Source organism: Diplotaxodon limnothrissa, linkage group LG11, assembly GCF_057381915.1.
Source record: "Diplotaxodon limnothrissa isolate DT_005_m linkage group LG11, D_limnothrissa_male_GT1.1, whole genome shotgun sequence".
Taxonomy (NCBI): Eukaryota; Metazoa; Chordata; class Actinopteri; order Cichliformes; family Cichlidae; genus Diplotaxodon; species Diplotaxodon limnothrissa.
In genome coordinates this window covers 34892882-34907797 of record NC_140606.1, presented here as the reverse complement: position 1 = coordinate 34907797, position 14916 = coordinate 34892882, and the positions used below count along the sequence as shown (strand labels likewise).

General features: G+C 41.4%; 1 protein-coding gene across 1 annotated transcript; it reads left to right on the top strand.

The window, feature by feature from the left end:
- Window positions 1–558: 558 nt before the first annotated feature.
- mios (missing oocyte, meiosis regulator, homolog (Drosophila)) lies at window positions 559–13308 on the top strand. Its single transcript, XM_085365894.1, has 12 exons — window positions 559–639; window positions 1044–1907; window positions 3068–3557; window positions 4633–4731; window positions 4844–5098; window positions 6386–6555; window positions 7180–7245; window positions 7325–7483; window positions 8830–8982; window positions 10380–10584; window positions 10830–10959; window positions 12664–13308. Exons 2-12 carry the CDS (start codon window positions 1089–1091, stop codon window positions 12752–12754), a joined length of 2637 nt encoding a protein of 878 aa, XP_085222020.1. The 5' UTR covers window positions 559–639; window positions 1044–1088; the 3' UTR covers window positions 12755–13308.
- Window positions 13309–14916: the final 1608 nt, after the last annotated feature.

Sequence of the window (14916 nt, the reverse complement as noted above, 5' to 3'; positions counted from 1 at the left end):
TGCAATAGTCATCACTCCAACCCATAAATAATGCATCTAAAAACCACTGCCAACATAAAATAAAGCAAACTACATTAGTTTGCAGAGATAAAATAATCTTAAAGTATTCTTTTCTCGGCATCTTTTTTTTCTTAACAGACTAGTCAGTTTTCTGGCTATCATGGGTTGGTTACTAAGGAAAATATCTTGTTGTGCAAAAAAAATCCCAAATGAATTTCGTTCTCTTGCCTTTTCCACTCTCCCCCACTAATGTGAAAAGCAGATGAATTGTGGTCGTATGATACTCTTGTACAGCGCAGAAATCGACCTCATTTCAATAACATTGTCAGTCCGACAACTCAACTCGTATTGTTTAAATATATTTAATAAATTAATTAACTTAAATAGTGATTATCTGAAATAGCCTAATTCCTTATATAAAACTGTCTGATTTCGTTGACGTCTTTTCTCTTTCTTTTTTATTCACTTAGCACCCTCTGCTGGTAAACCGCATCTTTAGCGGAACATGAAGTAGCTGACGTTGCTAATAACACGGACGTGTTTTGGTGTAACACACAACATCCGCTTTGGCTCCAGGTTGCCATGTGTATTTCAAGCTGTATCTCGTGCATTCCTATAAATCGTCTTTGTTGTGTTTATGTAAGTAAAACCTCTTCTCGAAGTGCTCAAACAGATGTTTTCGAGTGCTGGTTAAACTGGCGCGAGCGAAACGGTCACGCGCTTGCTCTCCCTTTACCTGTTAGCATTAGCTTAGTTTAGCTAGCATGTCAACAAACTTAAAAGTAGTACTATAACTGCCCACGGCAACTTTTTAACATGCTGGGCGTTAAATTCAAACCAACTGTGCTACACTTCCACACAGAGCTCAGGTTATGTTGACGGTTTGGTTCAGTGTATCATTACTTTAACATGTTAAAAAGATTTCTCAGAGCTGTCTGTTGTCCACCTTGCGACCACTGTACTCGGGGGTTGCCTAATATTTCTGCGCAGTCTCTGACCTTTGTTCATTTGCTCATTTGTGTGATAATCTGCCGTATTTTCAGGCTGGAGAGGTTAAACTTCCCTGAAAATCTACTAGCGTCTGAATCATGAGCGGTTCCAAACCCGACATCCTGTGGTCCCCCCACCACCCGGACCGCTACGTCATCTGCGACTCCGAACTGGGACTGTACCGGATCGGACCTGTGGGCAGCACAGAAGCCAAGGCTGGCACCCTACCACTCTCCGAGGAAACTGCTGCTACATTACTGGCCATCAACTCGGACACCCCTTATATGAAATGTGTGGCCTGGTACCCCAAGCACGAGCCGGAGTGTTTACTTGCCGTTGGCCAAGCCAACGGCAGAGTTGTGCTTACCAGCTTGGGCCAGAGCCACAACTCTGCATGCAAAGAGCTGGTGGGGAAAGAGTTTGTGCCCAAACACGCCCGCCAGTGCAACACTTTAGCTTGGAATCCCGTGGACAGCAACTTGTTGGCTGCTGGGTTAGACAAGCACAGAGCAGATTTCTCTGTCCTCATATGGGACATCAGCAGTAAGTTGTCCCCAGAGACCAGTGTAGCAGCTGAGAAGATTCGCCTTTCATCTGTCGATTTGGACTCTAGCACAGTGGTGACCAAGCCATTGTATGAGTTAGGCCAGAATGATGCTTGCCTCTCGCTTTGCTGGCTGCTCCGTGACCCAAAGCTATTGCTGGCAGGCATGCACAGGAACCTGGCAATATTTGACCTGAGAAACACAAGTCAGAAAACGTTTGTAAACACAAAAGCCATCCAAGGTGTGACAGTTGACCCGCACTTCCATGACCGCGTGGCCTCTTTCTTTGAGGGGCAGGTGGCCATTTGGGATCTGAGGAAATTTGAAAAGCCTGTGCTCACACTGACGGAGCAGCCCAAGCCACTCACAAAGGTAGGATGGTGTTTGTTAGAAAACGAACTAAAGGCCACAGTAATAAGGATGCACTAATATACTAGCTTTGTGTATTGGCCATGTAAATGTTCAGCCTTCTGCATTTATTAACATCGCAAAGTTTGCAAGTTCAGTTTCAGTGAAATAAAGGTCAGCATGACAAGTGGCTGGTTTAAAAACAAGTGATAGCATATGACATATGGCTTCTTATCTGGCTGTGACTCCTGTGTCAAAAATGATGTGACATGATCATATTTTACAACCCGGAATTTGAAAATACTTAAGGAACTAAAATCATGACAATGAGTGGGTTTAAAGTTGATTCAATTGCAGTTAAAAAAAACACACAGTTTGTTTATTTTTATCTCTGAAATTTTCATGTGGTTATCTCATTTTCTCATGAAGTTATGAGGGTCAAAGATGCTGGAAATTTTTTTGTTTGTAACTTGGCAAAATATTTTCTTACTATTAAGGTACTATTCTGTGTGGCTGCATTACATATACTAAAATTGTTGTACCAGTTAGCTGATTCTGGCAGGGTCAAGTGGGAGGCACAGATTGATTTTTCAGGGAATAACCTCTGGTCATTCCATGCCTCTCCTGCAGTTGCTCAATGCCCCACATTCTGAGAACCACTGGTTCTATGAGAAAATAAGATGTCAGCTTGTTTGTAACCTGTCAATTTTAGATTGCCTCAATCAGGCGTGTCTAACTCCAGGCCTCAAGCCCCAGTGTCCTTCAGGTTTTAGATATCACCCTGGGTCAAGACACCTGAATCAAATGATTAGTTCATAACCAGGCCTCTGGAGAGCTTCAAGACATGTTGAGGTGGTAATTTAGCCATTTGAATCAGCTGTGTTGGATCAAGGACACATCTAAAACCTACAGGACACTGGCCATCGAGGCTTGGATTGGACACCCCTGGCCTAAATGTTCAAAGACAGAGTGATGAAATGCTCACATAATTTTAAACTCTTTACTTTTTTTTTTTTTTTTTTATCACCAAGTCCTGTTTCATTTAAATGAAAAAAGAGGGAATAAATGATATCAAAAACAAGATTAAGATGCATTAAAAAGGTTTATATAAGCTCAGTCAGGGCATGCTTATTCAGTAGAAGTCTTCTTATTATAGCTGATAAAATTCTGCATTTTGTTCTCAGGTGGCATGGTGTCCAACCCGTACTGGCCTACTGGCCACGCTGACACGTGACAGCAACATTATCCGCCTGTACGACATGCAGCACACTCCCACGCCCATAGGTGATGAGACGGAGCCCACCATCATTGAGCGCAGTGTGCAGCCCTGTGAAAGTCAGATTGGCAGCTTTGCTTGGCACCAGTCCTCCCAGAACCGCATGGTGGTGGTGTCAGCAACCAACCGTGTCATGACTGACTTCACGGTGTTTGAACGTATCTCACTGGCATGGAGCTCCACAACTTCTCTCATGTGGGCGTGTGGCAGACACTTGTACGAGTGTGTTGAGGATTCAGCTGAGGGAGTGGAGAGTTTGATCGAGAAAGACATTGCTACTAAAATGAGGGAAAGGGCTCAGTCCAGGTACGGTCATGATACCGTCCAGGTGTGGAGGAACCATTTGCTGGCGGGTGGGAAGGATCCCCAACTTAAGTCTTTATGGCATGATCTGTTCTATATCCTTTCAGGTGATAAAATGATGGAAATAGCTGCATGATGGCTTATTGATAATCTGTTTAATGGCAGAGATAAACAGTCAGCCACCTGTTGAAACTGTATGCAGGGCAGGTTATTTTTATTACTTTACAAAGCAGCAGTGAAGTGCTTCATTGCTCTGATGATGGTTCTCCTCATCTGAAGGTTTCTCCTCTAAAGACTATATAGAGTAGAGATTTGTATTATTATTATTATTATTATTACATCAAAATGTAACCTTTTAATTTAGTTGAGTAAAGAATTCAATGTTTAAAAAGGTTATCATATAAAGCCTATAATGGGCATAATAACACCTTTCGAGAGCTTTCAATCTTCTTATCGAACATTTGGCAAGTAAAGTCAAAAAGGATTGTAAAATTACTTCCAAATTGAGTTATTAATGTTGATTCACTGATTAATTAGGTTTTGAATCATTTTTGGTTGCATTTAACCTCTTAAGACCCGAACTCTGCCACGGCATGCATTTTTAATTTCTCTTTGATATTTGGGCTGATTGGGACCTGATGAATGTAAAAACAAAGAATTACCAGATTTTCTTTTTTTTTTTTTTTTTACCTAATTTTTGTTTCTAAGAAAAATGAGTTCCACATATGAGGATATTCCTTTAAAGTTTTGATAGAACAGTAGCAGTATAATGTCCTCGTAAGTGGATATCAGGCCCTTGTAGAGCAAAATTGAGCATTTTGGTCTAAATAACCCAAAATGTGATGTCCACATATGTGGACGCCAGGTCCTAGGAGGTTAAATAAATACATTGAATGCTTCTGAACATCCTCAGATGGTGATAGATTAAAATGTGGGGCAGCGCCCCCTGGTGGGACATAATGTCACTCTAGGCAAGGCTTGAATAACTAGGAAAAAAATGAATGAATGAAAACGATTTATAACCATAGTAAAAATATTAACACATTATTTATTTTTGTCCTTGTTCAAAGGACAAAAATAATTAATGATTAATGTTGTAGATGCCTTGTTATGTGCCTGTATTATGTTGCATGGACTGCACACTGTTACTGTTTCCTATGCAAGTATCACATATGAAACAGTGTGCGGAGGATATGGAGCTAAAACTTCAGGGGAACGTACAGTCTGTGGTTTATTCTGGGATTAAGAACATTGTCAAGACAACCTCAGGTAAAACAAATAACCAACTGATTGTCTGTGCCACAGGACACTTCACAGTAACTGTGTTTATTTGAAATTTCATACACTGAAAAACTGACTTCCTGTGTTTGTGGTCCCAAAGGGACAACCGAAAGCCGCAGGTGTTGGAGTGGCTCGGACCGGCAGACAGATGTGCCGCGGTACCACAGCGAGGAGCGCTGCCTTGCCTTGCGGCTCTGTGGCTGGATCAGCAGGGGGACTGACACAGATGTGGAGAACTTCCTGCGATCACTGGAACAGGAACACGAGTGGGAGCGAGCGGCTGCTGTCGCTCTGTTCAACCTGGACATCCGGCGGGCAATCCAGATCCTCAACAAGGGAGCCATGGCAGAGAAAGGTGAGCTTTTAGGGATGAGAGGAAGGCGAGAGAAAGTAATTTAATAAGGGGAGATACTTTAGACAGACTACATAACTGTACATGTATCAAGTATATGTAATTGTAATTGTTTGGCCTTTAAAATGTAAGAAAACAATGATAAAATCCTAATCACAGCTTTTCTATTACTTCCATGTTGGCTTGTTTAATTTGAACAAGCAGTTATTGATGAAAATTGTGTTCGACATCAAGCAAACTCTTGAAAAATGAAATGAAGTCTTTGAAAAAAGGGGAATTTCATTAATGTAACAGCAGGAAACACGTTTTTTTACACAAGTTTAATGAAAATGGAGAGAGAAGGCTGCTGTTTACACACGCCTTAACTGAGGAAAAAAATTACACCAATGTAGGTCAAACGCTTTTCTGTTGTGTGCACTAATGAGTGCTTCCTGAGTAAGACTGACAGGGTGATTCATTAGATAAGATGTGTCAACAGAGCCATCTCAGGACTTTCAACGTTGCAGCTCTAACTTACAATGTATTGATTCCAATGTACAACCTTAAACCAACATTTTGTTATACCAGAGTAGTTCAGTTAGGTATTTTCCGAGCCTCACCCGGTCATATATCTAGAGGTAATAATATGTAATAAAAACTGTGTTGTATAGAGACTTCTGTTAGGGTTTATGATAGGTCTTACGTTGGGAGGCAAAGTCATTAAAAGTTCTTTTCTTTAGCAAGAAATTGCAGTTTAAATTTGAACTAAAGCCCACGGTATAACAAAAGGGATATGGAGCTGGTTTTGGATAGGTTAACCTTAAAAAAAAGAAAAGTAGGACACTTTTTCCCCCCTCCAAGCAATAAAACATCACCTTGAACAGCTGCCATAACCTTTTTCACACATGCACTGCAGCCGTGAGCACTTTTACATATTACCTCATGTATGACAACTAAAATGCCCACTGCAGTAAGAGCAGAGTTTAAATGGACCTAACCTGCCAGCTTCCCAATGTTTTGTCCATTTGTGTCCAATGAGTGGGTGTCAAGTGTTCTGCTTTCTGCAAGCTCTACCCCTAAACTGAGCCGAACATTTCCAGTAGTGAGGATGTGTCCGAAGCAGATTACTTCCTGCTGGGTGCTACATGTGCGAAAGGACAACTGTGGAAAATATTCTGACTTGTTTTTTCCAACATTAATCTGGCTTCATTTGTGAAAATAGCTTCATCCTCTTTTTCAGATGTGCTGCTCTTACAGTGAAGACTACAGACTGTAAATAAATCTGCTTCTTTCACTTCATATTACTCACAGGTGACCTGAACCTGAATGTGGTTGCCATGGCTCTGTCAGGCTACACTGACGAAAAGTCGTCCCTGTGGAGAGAGATGTGCAGCTCTCTGAGGCTGCAGCTGAAGAACCCCTACCTCTGCATCATGTTTGCCTTTCTCACCAGTGAGCCTGGAGCCTACGATGGCGTGCTGGTATTGGATCTCTTTAATATCACGAACATTTGAACGCTAGAAAAAAAAACTTTTTTTTTTCTAAGCACACTTTTCTCAACAGTGGCCCTTTTGTTCCCACTTCATAAAAGCAGTCAGGCATTCTTAATGCAGTGATGAATACTCGGGTAATACTCCAGTGGTGTTTAGTGGGAAAATCCTCAGGTGCACAGGAAAAGATATGTTTTACGTTTCCGTCATAAAACACCTCTATGAAAAAGGAGTCTGTGCCCAGAACACAGTGTTGGTTTCTGCTTTTTTCCTCCTGCAGCTGCTCAGATTCTGGCCTCTGGCTCCTCTCACTGTTATTTATGTCTGTAGACCTTTTCCTGGCAGAAAGTGATAAGAGGATTTATGCAGTCACTTTGACTTTGTTTCTTGCCATCTTTGCTTTGAGAATTGATTATTTGTCACAGATGATTTGTTTCTCGCAGCACTGTGGGTCAGAACAGGGTCACAAACACAGTTTTCTGTGCCAGTTTCAGTAGGAAGACTTTGACTCTTTAATGTAAAAAGTATCCACTATACTGAAGCTTCACCCCCTCCAAATAGTGACAGAGAGACAGATATTAAAAGGGAAGATATGATTCTTTGTTTGTGTTTCAGTATGAGAGCAGCGTGGCTGTGAGAGACCGAGTGGCCTTTGCCTGTATGTTTCTCAATGATGCACAGGTAACTGCAGAGTGAAGCTTTCAGCAGCAGATATAGTCTGAATATATCGCTGTTTGCTAACTTTGGATCTCTGCTGCAGCTGCCACGATACATAGACAGACTAACCCTTGAGATGAAGGAGGCGGGCAACCTGGAGGGCATTTTGCTCACCGGACTAACTAAAGATGGCGTGGATCTTATGGAGAGCTATGTGGACCGAACTGGTGATGTCCAGACTGCCAGCTTCTGCATGCTGAAGGTACAGAGACAAATTACACAGAACTGCTTATTTTTACACTCATTCACACAAACCTGCTTAGAATGGAGAGGGCACATGAGATTTGAGAATGAGCCTCTATTGTATAAGTTTCTTTGTCAAGATGAACAGTAGCTCTGTCAGCCAGACAAATAATACACACACACAGATACACAAAGCAAAATAAACCAGTACACACAAGTACGTCAGACTGAGCAAATAGCTTTTGGCACAGATTTGCGCTCTGATTGTTGTACGGAAATTTATTCTCACAATTTATTCTCTTTCTTTTGCATTTTGCATATTTTAATTTTTAACTATTTTGTGTCAAAAAATTCAGTTCCACCTTTTTGGACTGCAGTTGGCGATGTTAGTTCTTATTCTGTTCTGCTGTCAAGTTAGCTTTATGTCGGTGTATGTCAACCAGCTCTCCACCTGCTGGCCTGGTCAGAGTGGCCCACCAGCTGGAAGGAGGATATTTCAGAGCAAGATGGTTGGCAGTGACTGAACTTTCAAAATACGAGCATGTTTAGTAAATTAATGATAGATGGTGTTAATTTCTTGCATCATACTTGGATGGTTTGCTCTCACAGAGTTTGTTTGAGAAACACTAATATGAATGCAAAAACATCCAGAATTGGATGTTTTTTGCATAAGTACTACATGTGTCATAAGTACTACATGTGGTTTAGTTATGGAAGCTGAGTAGCACAAAGGAGGCAGTGGTGAATGCCCTGAAATATAACCACACATCAGATAGTCTGATATGATCGGACTTTTGCATTCTCGAGTGCAACCCTGTCCCTGCAGTGCATATGTGAAAGCTGCCACTGTGTCTAAAAACTATGCTGCCCTCATTCTAATTTTCTCATTCTGGCTGTTGTGAACTACTCTCATAATTAAACAAACACTAGAGTGCATCAAATAAAGAGAAAGGAGCTGTCTGTCTGACCATACACTTTGAAAGATCAGTGCACATGCTAAAACTTGCCTCTTTGTTTGTGAAAGTTCACAGCCAACACCTACTGTAACAATACAAGTAACAGCCTCGGTGGAGCTGCTTGCTGCTGTGCACTTGTTTCTGGTACAGTAACACTAGAGACATCAAAGTGGCTGAACAGGTTTGTAACCTTTCATGCTGTAAAACAGCTCTCTGGGTTTTCTTCATTTTATTTTCTTGTTCTAACCTGCTTGTGAAAAGACAAAAGCTGCCTACAGCTACAGAAATGTCGTACCTCACATACATATTTAACTAGTAGAGATGAGAAGAAAGGGCATGGCTGCCTTCCCAAGCAGAACCCCCGCTGAAGTTGAAATGTCTTACAAGCCTAAATAATCTCTCTCTACAGGGTTCTCCGGGCGAAGTGCTGAAAGACCCTCGAGTCCAGTGTTGGATTGAAAACTACCGCAACCTGCTGGACGCTTGGAGATTCTGGCACAAACGAGCTGAGTTTGATATCCACAGAGGCAAGCTGGACCCCAGCTCCAAACCACTAGCCCAGGTGATTTAATGCTGAAATCGATATAGTGTAACTTCACCCACATCTCAGATTCCAACCGCTCAATGCATAGGTTTGAAATATGCTAAAAACGGCAAGAACCAGAGAGGGAGTGCCATCTCCAACTGTGCATTGAGATGTGAAGGGAAAGAATGTGGTATAGTGGTTCATCACAAAATCAAGTTATTGACTGATTCCGTGGTGACATTATATTATCTGAAAATGATAACAGTTTAACATAGACTGTATATGAATGATGGAAGTAGCCACATTGACCTGATTCGTGGTTTTGGACTTGTGTATTTTGAAGTCTTGAAATTCGTGCTAACAGACTAGTAAAACACCCACTTTACAGTTGTTGTTAAGGTAAAACTATCTGTAAAAACCAGGCTTTCTTGGCTTTTTTGTACATTTTAAGATAGAACTAGTACTTGATTTTAGAGCAACCACAGCCATTACAGGAACAGTCGATTCTGTCACTTCTGCATTTTGCTGTTTGGACTTTACAGACTTCAACCATGGAGGGACAGGACAAGTTGTACATCCCCCGATTGGAGGATGGTTACAGTCTTTTTTTGGCACTATAGTGTCATCCCAAAGAATCGACTCAGTCGCTTTGCTTTGTTTCAGGAAGATTTGAAAGATGAAGTGGGTTAAAGCTATTGTCAACCCATGAAATGCCAGTTTTTATAAATTTGATATTAGTACCAGCATTGACATATTTCATCACCGTACAGTTGTTGTTGTTGTTGTTTAGTTAAAAAAACGTTAGAGGTGAAATTTGATACGTTTTTATTCTCTCAGTAAAACAGTGTTAAAGTGTCCTGTCATAAAATCACGTGACGTGATCCAGCACCTGCACGCTCAAAGCAGTCTGTCTTGTTTCTGTGTTTGTTCTTGTTTCTTACTGTATTACGTACAACTACCCTTATATGAAAGTAGGACGGTTGTGCTGTTTATTACACTACAAGTAGAGTTTGTACCAAGCTCATAACACCCACAGCTCTCCTCTGTTTCTTGTCATAAAACCTGGTGGTATAGTCAGTATAGTCTGTGCTGTTTCTCCTTTTGTATTGGAGAAATCTGTTCCTGATACTATGCATACTCCACATTGGTTGATATTTTTTTTAAGTAATTAATGTTTTTTTCAATAGATTCTGGTATTAAAGGGTTTTTTAACATGTGATTACATCTAAGCTAAATCTTGGCAGTGCTTCATTGCATTGCTGAAATTCCAATAATCACTCTTACGCCTGTTGGAATTATTGCTGTATTATCAAGTACTTATCTCACTCTTCCTTAAAAATAAAATCCAGACAGCTGGTCTGCATGCGGCTGTTGGTTTTACCTTCATGTTCACCGGGTCTTATCAGCCGACCTTTGTGTTTGTTCTTTGGCAGGTGTTTGTGAGCTGCAACTTCTGTGGGAAGTCCATCTCCTACAGCTGCTCCACAATACCTCACCAAGGCCGCGGCTTCAGCCAATATGGTGTCAGCGGCTCACCCACCAAGTCAAAAGTCACAAGTTGCCCTGGCTGCAGGAAACCGCTGCCACGCTGTGCCCTCTGCCTCATGAACATGGGCACACCTGTTTCCAATTGCCAAGGTAAACTGGACTATGTGTGACAGATGCTCAGCTGATATTTCCAGTAACAGGCACACATCTTGGAGCAGCTTAAGTGGCTGTAACACTTAACTGAGCATTTACCTGAGTTAATGTGTGGACTTTGATCTGCATTTAAGCACAGGTAGCACCTGGACATTTAGTGTCAAGCCTTTTCTCCTTATTGCTCATAATAGGATAACATTATAACTTTACTGATATTTTATTTCTTTTTTGTTTTTTTGCAGGAACTGGTAAATCAGATGAAAAAGTGGACCTGACAAGGGAGAACAAACTGGCTCAGTTTAATAACTGGTTTACCTGGTGTCACAACTGTCGACATGGTGGCCATGCTGGCCACATGCTCAGCTGGTTCAGGTAGGAGGGATGCATGTGCTCAGAAACTCTTCAGACGCATCTGCTGCTGAAGTTCATGTTTTTATTTCTTTAACATAAACAATAAATAACCTCTGAACAGTCTCTCTTAAAGTTTGCTAAGAAGTTTTGCATTGTGTCATATGAAGTACTTTTACAAAATCAATCATAGCCAAAAAAAAGAGGTAGAAAAATTAAATGAATGCTGAAAGATATGCAGCACTTAAGCAAGTCGGGTCAATTTATTTATGTAACAGATTTACAAAACAGGCATTGACCAAAGTGGTGCACAGCATGTGATTTAAAAAAAAAAAAAAAAAAGGAAGTCATCCTAGAAACAACTTAGAAAATGGTATTACAGATTACAAGGGGGCAGACAAAGAATCAACAAAAGACACAGTTAATAACTTAGACGTAGACCGACATTAGAATAAATTTGGCTTCAGTCAAGATTTAAATGCAGTTATTGAGGCAGATGATCTGAAGGGGATGGCTGTTCCAGAAAGTCAGTCTGATGCCTGAACCTACTAACTTCTGAGCTAATCAGTTCACTTTTTAACAGCTCTAATAGATACTCGGTGTGAGCAAAATAATTTAAAAATAAATCTCGCATTACACTGGAAACCAAATTTTATTTTAGTCTTTGTTCCCTTTGTATAGCTCTTCGGCTGTGTGGTGTAAAAGATTGCTGGAATTTACTGAAGGCAGAAGTTGCTCAGACACTATGAATAGGTAGAATGCTGTGTGGTTAAAATTTGGCTTTAACAAGAAAGGGAACAATGGCAGATTTCACCATGAAGAGGAAGAAGCAAAAAAAACCCCAAACGAAGCAACGAAAACAAGGCTAACATACAGAAGCACAAACAACAGTTCTGTTAGTTTTTCATTGTTTTTAACTGTGTTTTTGTATTTGAGTGAAGCCAAGTCTGTGCATATTGTGATTTCTGTCTTCTCTGCCAGGGGAGCTAACCTGGAGGACGAACAACAGCGCAAATACGAACAAGAGCAGCTTACATTACCACAATTTTTTGAGCCTGCTCCCTCGTGCATTAGTTTTTTAAAAATTATTATTTAGTTGTCGCCTTGTTTTTTTTGTTTTTTTTAGTTGTTTTTTTTTTTTGTCAGAAGAAAATGGTCATTGACGAAGACTAGGACAGAAGTTACTGGTCACTGAAATTAGCTCTGGCGTAGCATTGTTGCACTACCATGTTGGAACCTGTAGGCTGAGTGTCTGCAGTGCAGTGATTATTATGGAAAGCAAAGTTTTTGTTCTGAACTTAATTTTTTTTAACTGTTACTTAACTGTAAGGGTAAATGTGTACCTCATACACCTAATATGTTCTTCTTCTGGTCCTTTGTGTATTTATGCCTCCTGCACCACAACCTGTTCTCATTTTCGTGCCTAATGCATGTTTCACAGCTTTTTCTAGTTTTCCTCAAAAAGTTGCCTGCTGTTATCTCCTACTACAAATGTAATACCAGTTTCAGTGTTTTCACTGCTTTATTTAAAATTACATTTAAAAGTAAAATTACAGGAATTTGTTCCACATACTCCAAACCACAGTTTCATTATCAAAAATCCAGAGAGACAGACATGCTGTGCTCTTTTGTTTTCTCTGAGCTGAGAGAGCTGTGCAAACTCTACACTAGCTTTTGTACACTTACCTGCATGTTTTGTTTTAACCGACCTTCATATGTGTGTTACAGAGACCACACAGAGTGCCCAGTGTCAGCGTGTACGTGTAAATGCATGCAGCTGGACACTACAGGGAATCTTGTGCCTTCAGACAGCAGCTAAACAGGAGACGCCTGTCAGGAACTGAGGCCAAACACCAGCAGGTTCACCTCTGCAATCGGCAGCCAACAATGGGGCGACGGTGGCAGCGATGTCCTTTTCTAAACGGGCTGCTTGAATTGAATAGAATGAAATGATGTTAAGTTATATAGTCTAGTGAATGTAACATTGTAACTGAGCCCTGTATTAAGAAGGGAGGCAGTGTGTGTGACTGATCTGACTAATTGAATCAATGACCGAAAGGGAGCGAATGCACACTCGATGTTCTGCTAATGAAAATCAAACACAAGAGGCTCTGTTGCATTCAGCCTCTTCCAGTTTAGCCTGAATCAGGAATCTTGTGATTTATAGTGAGCTCTTACAAAAAAAAAAAGTTTTCCACTCACACATCAGAATGTAAAGATGTAATCACAGGTGCCAATATGTCTGAGCTACATTTGTTGGCTCTTGTTTTAATACGCTGTACTGTATAACGTCTGTGTTACAAAGGATATTCACATACCTCATCAAAGCATTGTTCGGGGTAAAGGACGGTACCCCGGGTGACGGTGGGGAGTTTAGCACACAATAACAGTCTTCTTGCTCTCTTCATGTTCCTCTTTGCCACTCTGCATCTGGCATTGTGGAGGGCAGGGGCAGTGCGGGTGGGGTGGCTAGGGGAGGATGAGGAATTGGAGAAAGTAGGAGTGGTGATGGGTGAGGCGGAGAGTGTGGGGAGGGTGCGTCTTTATTCACCAGCCCACTCCAGGCCTGTGGTCTATGAAAGAAGCGCCCCAGAAAACAGCAGCTGCTCGGCACTCTGACAAGACCCTCCAGATTGTTCCCCTCATAAAGAACCTCAGCTGCCGGAACACTATTGACTCAAAGAGAGGGCGAGCGAACAGAGCCCGAGCCTTGCACACCCCCTCCTGCACCCTGTGCACACACACTTGCCCTCTCTTTCTTTCTCTCTCCCTCTGGTGTCCAAATTGCACCCAAAAACTATGCATACCACACATCAATCCAAGGATGGGCGCTGTCTGTGGTGGGGGGAGCGGCTGTGTGTAAACCACATTGTAAATGGGCTTTCTCTCTTTCTCTGCCACCCTCCCCGCACAGTCACTAACCCAAGGAGGCATTGTAAGTGAGAGGCAGTCTGCACTAGAGCTGGCTAAATCACTTAGTCATGGAGTGAGGAGGAGGAGGAGGTGGTGATGGTGATGGGAGGGGGGCACAGGAACTACTGTATGCTGCTTTCACCAGAATCTTTTTCTCAGTGTGGGAGGTTTATAAGTCTGCGTGCCCTTTTGTGAACTGTTTTGGAGTGGAGCTGACAAATTGGCAAGTCGTGTAGCATCCCGAAAACAGATTGGCTGGAATTTCATCCTTTCACTGTTTCTTGTGTTTTCCCTTTGAAATAAATTCTGACTGACAAATTAGAGCACTGCTGAATGGGGGTGTTTTTCCATAACCTTATAAGGCTTATTTTTACATTATTATGTTTCATAGACGCAGTTAGCGTGGGTTTTCTGTCACATGCTCACTCTTTCTGTTCATTGAGTCACTCATTATTCTCCCATGGGAACTCCCACAGAATCTGTGCATTCAGGAAGATGGTGAGAAAGAAAAAAAACAATAGATTTTGAGCATCCCGATTTTCTAAACAAGAGCTTGCACACAAATAATTCCACTCCAAGTTGGCTGCTTTTCTGGAACTTTCACTTTTATGTTTCTAAACATAACAAATGTAGTTTGGCCAGTTGTCGTGGAATAAAGATGTTTTGTCATCTGGAGCTGGCCTGAAGTTTGAGAGTGAGATTCTGCCATTGGAAAAGGAACAGATGACCAACCGTCTCACCACACACATTCATTTGCCAAATATCTTTAAGCATAAAAGGAATTTGACCTGAGTCAAGTCACATAAGCAAGCTCTCAAGTCACTTATGCACAGTATCATTAACAGAGACAAGGAAAGTAGGTGAAACAAGGTCAAGGCCGCTCAGAGTTGATTTGTATAAATATATATGTTTTTTAAAATCAAATATAGATATAAACTTTCCAGTCCTCTGCAAAAGGGAAACCGCTTGATAAATGAGATTAACAGTTATGGTGCTGCAGTGTTTAGCACTGTTTCCTCAAAGCAAGGTGGTTCTGGATTAGTGGGCGGTGCACTAAATGAGGCTAAG